A 6,521-nucleotide genomic window follows, 5' to 3' on the forward strand; every position below is an offset into this window, starting at 1 on the left:
CTATGTTTGTAATGATGGTATGCCCAGGAAATTCCTATTCTTTCTGCATACCTATTTGACTTTTAAACAAAATTGTCTATGTTGTGCAAGTCTTTTATGCAAGGAAATTTACACACAGCAGAGGTGGTGCAGCTGGTTTTTTTAGTTTGCAGGATAGGAGAAATGTAAATACTATTTATATGCAGGTTACTCATAAAAATTGGAAAGCATGCAACTGCAGCTATTTTAAAACTGCAGAACTGCAGGTTGCATATATGGATAGGATACAGGCTGATCACAGCCAGATTTGTCAACTACTTGGTGCACTAAGGATGCAGACTTGGGACATTAATTAGCTGATTATTACATAAGGAAAACAACACAAGCAACATAGGACATTGCAGAAGAGATGGCTATAGAGAAAATGCAACTGAGCTATGCACCAAGGGGCCAAACTTCGGACACCACTTAGCTGACAATATATACAACAACACACAAATGTGCATGCAACTTATCAGCAACTTTTTTTCCAAGCTTTAGTTTAATTTTACCACGTTCATTGTATAGCAATTTGTAGAACCAATATAAGTCAGCTATATCGCAACAGAGAAGAAGTCAGACTAACCTTAATTGTTGCTAGCTGCTTGTGGTGTAGACGTAGCTTCTCCCGGTGAAGCAGCACACAATGCTACTAGCATGTCTGGACTAATTAATCCTGCACGTTGGAGTTTTTCAACTACTTTTGCAGTAATGTCTGCAGTAACTTCTGCTCGCATAGTTCTCTTTTGTTCCTCCATTTGTTCCTCCATTTGTTCCTCCATTTTTTGGATCCTTTCTTGCATTTCTTGCACTACATCATTTGTGGCATTTGAAGTTGGTTCAAAAGTTCCAGCTTTTCCTTTCAAAGAAGTCTTTGTAACCCCCCGTCCATATAGTCTTAGACGTCCCGGATGTTCTGGACCCATAACGGCTGAGTATGTATCAACAGGCTGACTACCATCTATGCCTAGTTGTGTTTCAATTTCCTCCATTTCAACCTAACAAAGAAAATCCAACAACCGCATTCAAGTAAACAAAAACTAACAATAAATAATTTATTTCAATAAAAACTTGCAATACGTAATATACATACAATTTTACTAGTTGTGTCTTCATTTGACTCCTTGTACAAGCGCCTGGGTTTCCTTGCTCTTGTTTCCACAAAGATCTCCTTAAGTGATACATTTCCCTTGGTTTTTTCCTAGTCACATCAAAATGGATATTAAAAATCGCTTAAAATGACAAGTTAAGACTTAATAAAAAAATAAGAGAACACACCAATTTATTGCGGACTACAGCGAAACTTTTTTTACCGACTATGTGCGGATTCAACAACTTCTTCCGATTCTCAGTATTTGTTTTAGACATTTTCTGCAAATAAATAAATCAATTAAATGTATTAACTATAAAAATAACCAGTAAAAACTATTACAGCCACAACCAAGCTCAAAATAGACAGTTATTCGCATACAACATCAGCATAGAAAGCTAGTAAGTCAATTTTATCCTAAAACAACTAAACAGTAAGAGCAGTTTTCCTTTTTTTTTTCCCCTCAAAAGGCCACTGGGATGGCTCATTCCAATTGAAATTTTTTTTTCAAGTAATCAAATACTGTGTTGTAATCTGAAAACTGCAGCATCTATATCATGATATGTAGCTTGTTAGGATAAATCCATTCCAGCTGGTTATATAACATCGAAATCTTAATACCACCACTAGATCAATCCTACAAATTATCAGATAATCCACTCAAAACCAATGTGTTATCTACATGTAAAAACTCAAAAGATCTGTACAAGATTGAATTGTTGAAATGTAGTCTCTCAATCAGATGCACCTTTCCTGATGAATGTTCTCCTGATCACCATCCTGGTTTCTAGTGTTGACATTTCTCTATTCATCTTCTTTGTACTAGATTTTAGGATCTTAAGCTTTTCCCAAATCCCATACACAATGTGGCTAGGAATGGTCTGTCTCCAGGAAAATTGGATTGCTTCTTTGAGAGGACATTGTTTCAGCGATACATTTAATAATCTGGATGGTTTTGGGTGAAACTGCTTGATTATGTCAAGATTAATAATAGTAGAGTATGATGGCTATCCAGATTGAGAAGTCTTTTTGCAGCAGTTTCCTTGATATTTCATACAAATACTATTTCTTTTTCTATACTATTTATAATATCTGGCAGTCCTTTAAAAAAATCCAAGATTTCTCTCTTTCTACATAGACTGTCTTCCTATGTGATTTTTGTTCCATCCTCAAGCAAAAAATACATTCACAGAACAAGTGGTCTCTTGTTTCCGCCAACTATATCTATGACACATAAAGATTGCAACAGAGACAAGAAGATAAGAAGAGAAATTACAAGAAAAAAGAAAGCAGTAGCAGTAGTGATACTGCAATAGAGAAGAGAAAGGTAAAAAAAACCTACAACGACAGCCATATAGCAGCAAAGAAAGAGAAGACAGAGAGACAGAAGAGCACTTGCACCAGAGAAGACAGAGAGACAGAAGAGCACTTGCACCAGAGAAGACAAATGTATTCTGGAAATATATTTTACCTGGAATTTCTTAGACTTCCAATATTCGAGGAGCTCTTTAAATTGACATTCCGGAATATGACCTGACCTTTTTGCCATTATGATTTCATCAGTGACTTTTGGTTTGTAACAAAGTTTCTTCAAGTCACTTTTATGCCTTCTCCAAGCAGCATGAATTGCTTTCAAAGTCCACTTTTTGCCAGCTTCAGGAATATCATATTTCTCCTACAATTTTGTGTCATTTTGTTAGCAAAAACAACACTTTTAACAGATACTTAAATATTGAAACCTTCAAACCTTGGTATATGTCCATAAATCATCTTTTGTGTCCATTTTCCTCCAATCAAGTATATCAAATGGGCAAAGGGTCGCAGTCCTCGCTAATGTACCGAGGAAGCTACCAAACGCTATTACAACATCTTCAGTGGGACCAATAGGTTGATTGAGCCTATTCAGTAGGATCAATTTACGCTCATGTCGGCTATGCACCCTATGCATTTGCGTTCTACCTCTTTTTCTTTTATGAGTCGAAAGGCCTAAAGTTAAAAGAAAATACAAGAAATTAGAAGTCATGGATGAATTTCATAAGTTCGTAAGCTATGTGTTACCTTCTTCAGATTGTTCATTTGTGGGAGGAATTGTAGAATCGACAGGCTGTTGCTCCTCGACGGGCTGCTGCATCTCAATGGGCTGTTACTCCTCTACATGTTGCTCTTCTACAAGTTGCTCATTTTGGTTAGATTGTGGTGCTACTGGCTGCTGTTCTCCAATTAATTCTAGCAGGTGCTCTCTCTCTGACCTTATAGCTTGAACAGTTTCGTTTGTGGTTAATAACTGCCGTTTTTTATTTGCTAAGGATAACAATGAACCCGTTTTAGCATATGTTCTGCTTTGAGCTCTTTTGTTTCTTTTTGAAGGCCCTTGTTGACTCATGACTATCAAGATCTGTGTAAATCTAAGACTGAAAAGTGAGAAAATCTGGAGGACAAAAATAATAAGCATGATACATATTATTAAAAATCTGATATAATACATGATGAAGATTCTGCAGGATATCCTTGTACCAACAAGACACATATGGTTTAACCTCAAATGGCAAGTATTCCTTGACTAACAGCTATCTTGCATTACTAGGCGACAGACAAAAAATAGGAGAAGCTTAGCTGATATGGAGCAAAGTCTTGTTGCCAAAGCATAGAATACTAATGTATCTAGCTACGAAGCAAAGACTGCTTACAAGGGCCAGACTGATGATAATGGGGATTGCATGTGAGAAAAATCTCGAAAGAGAACTTACTGAAGAATATAATCATATACTACTGTTAGAAGAACAATTCTGGAAATTAAAGTCGCGCATTTCTTGGCTGATCAAAGGTGACGCTAACAGTCGCTTTTTTCACATGTCCACACTACAACGTCGTAGGAAAAATCGTATTACGGCCCTTAAAGATAGTGGGGGAAACTGGTGTTATGACCACACACAAATCAAAAATACTATAACCACTTACTTTCACCAACTATACACTACTGACCATATCTCCTCACCCAAAGTCGATCCCTCCGAGTCATTCACTGGCCTAACCAGTGAGGATGCTAACCATATTAATCGTGCTCTTTCCAACAATGAGGTACGTCATGCTTTACATTCATTTAAACCCCTTAAAGTCCTGGGCCCGGATGACTGCACCCTCTGTTCTTTCAAAAATACTGGAATGAAACTGGTTCCTCTACTCTAACCTTCTGTCAGAAAGTTAGCAAGCTTTATCCAGACTTAGCTGGGGATAACAATGCAACTGCAGCAGGTTCACTAAATTCTACAGAAGGTCAACACCAAACACTGGAGCAAGTTTAAAAGAGAAGTACTGGCAGCAAGCCATGGAGCTGTGCTATATCACACTTGGCAAGCTAGAAATGCCAAGATATTCAAGGGACAAGATATAAATATAGAGTTTACAATTCAACAGCTAAAGCTGGAGTGATAGCAAGAATAAGTAAGTATAGAAGTCAGAAAATAGCAAGGCAATGTACTGGTTTTTTTGGACAGAACTTGTAACTAGAAATTGAGGCTATGTTCTGCTTAACACCATCTGGGAGTTGAGGGAACTAGTTCTTCTTAGGGGTAACTATGAAATCTATTGGTATGATAATATTTCCAATGTATTGCCAAAAAAAAAAAAAGTTTATGCAGGAGCAAAAGCTTAATGAGTTTTTTGGATGATTTAATGAATGAGGAATATGCTCAATACATAAGTTGAGAGCAGCTTGGCATGAAGTTTGAGTCAACAGAAGATAAAAACATGAAAAAGTTCAAAGGTCAAATTAAAGATAGACCAAATATTTTGAAGTCCAACATAATTATAACAAAGGAAAGGAAAAATTCTCTGCGCATCTGTTTACGCAGAAGAAAAGAGATATCGTTTATCAATAACATCATAACAAAGTTTTGCTTCTTGTTCCTAGATTTGAAGGAAAATAACTGAGAGATAGAGTGAAAGACTAGAACCTGAATTTTTGTTGGACTCTTGTGAAGTTACAGATTCCTCAGAGATATTGCAGAAATATGGATACTACATATGAATATAAGAAAAACAGAATTAATAAGTTTCTCATTAATAAAAATAATTTTCTCAAAATGACTATACGAAAGAAAGATTACATAATGTATCATACAGTTTGTGCACTAATTTAGAGACAAACATGAAGATAAGCACATTAACAGAAAGAGAATAAGAGATAGTAAACGGAGTCCAATTTTCAATTCACATCATTATAAAAGGGAATTTATTATTAACTACAAAAATTGATGAAGGGTATATATTTGTACAAGTTCAAAATATCCTTTGTCAATCATCAGGCTCCATCCAATCCCAATCGGTATCATCGAAGTCAGCCTCCTCTTCCGATGTTTCCATAGATACATCTTGTGAATGTTGTGCAAGGGAAGACACATCAATGATATCAACAGGGAGATCTTCTCTCGACCATCTGACATCGACATCGAGTAATCTTTCTGATGAGTCAATGTCATCATTAGGCTCCCTCCAAAATGTTTCTTCAATATTAGGACAATTCTCTTCATCTAATTCATATAAATCAACTGGGACTTTATTTCTTGCATAATAAACCCCTTTCTCAATTGGATCCTCCACATAAAAAACTTGATGCACTTGAGATGCTAGTACAAAAGGGTCTCCGTGCTGCATTTTTTATTGAAGTATACCCGAGTCAACCCATAGCCATCGACTTCATTATGAAACCAATCACATCTAAATAGTACAACACTAAAACAACCCCAATAATAAATCTCAATGATATCTTGAATAACTCCATAATAGGTAACCATTCCATCAACGGGATTTTGGTCTCTAGCACTAGCAAAACTATCAGTTGTTGCTGACAAACTCACTCCACTATTTTGAGTCTTGCATGAGGCATCCCGTTTCATCGTATGAAATTGGTATCCATTGATGAAATATCCAGTATATCTTCTGGCCACTACATTAGGCCCATAAGATAGCCATATTATATGATTAGGCACTTCAACTTTTTTAACTTTCTCTTTTAACCAATCACCAAATTCTCGACTATGAATTCGTGCTTTTGCCCATGCATTTCCTCTACCACGTTTATCAATTATACTCTTATGTTCCCTGCAAGCATGTATGTTATATTAATCATTAGGTATATAAAAATGAAATTTAAAACACATTATCATAATAAATAAAGTTCAAAATTCAAATGACTATTTTTTCTTACTTGGTAAACGTCTCTACTTGTTCATCTCCAGTATTGAACAAAGCATACCGATGTGCTTCAACCCACTGATGACTATCCATGTCAAATGTCTTGCCTTTCCTTTTCTTCTTACTTCCAATTGGATGGCCTGTCTTAGGAAATATATGTGAAAAATCATTTCCCTTTTTTGAACATCTTCATCCTCGGTCTGATACCTACTAAATCTTG

At 36.1% G+C, this 6,521-nt stretch overlaps 1 protein-coding gene across 1 annotated transcript; it reads right to left on the bottom strand.

Moving 5' to 3' along the window:
- Window positions 1-605: 605 nt before the first annotated feature.
- Window positions 606-3,239, bottom strand: LOC132613006 (uncharacterized). Its single transcript, XM_060327069.1, has 7 exons — window positions 3,167-3,239; window positions 2,856-3,094; window positions 2,647-2,783; window positions 2,304-2,415; window positions 1,297-1,389; window positions 1,112-1,219; window positions 606-1,016 (listed from the first exon to the last, which is right to left on the bottom strand). Exons 1-7 carry the CDS (start codon window positions 3,237-3,239, stop codon window positions 606-608), a joined length of 1,173 nt encoding a protein of 390 aa, XP_060183052.1.
- Between the last annotated feature and the right edge of the window lie 3,282 nt (window positions 3,240-6,521).

The sequence above is a fragment of the Lycium barbarum genome, chromosome 10, assembly GCF_019175385.1.
Source record: "Lycium barbarum isolate Lr01 chromosome 10, ASM1917538v2, whole genome shotgun sequence".
Taxonomy (NCBI): domain Eukaryota; kingdom Viridiplantae; phylum Streptophyta; class Magnoliopsida; order Solanales; family Solanaceae; genus Lycium; species Lycium barbarum.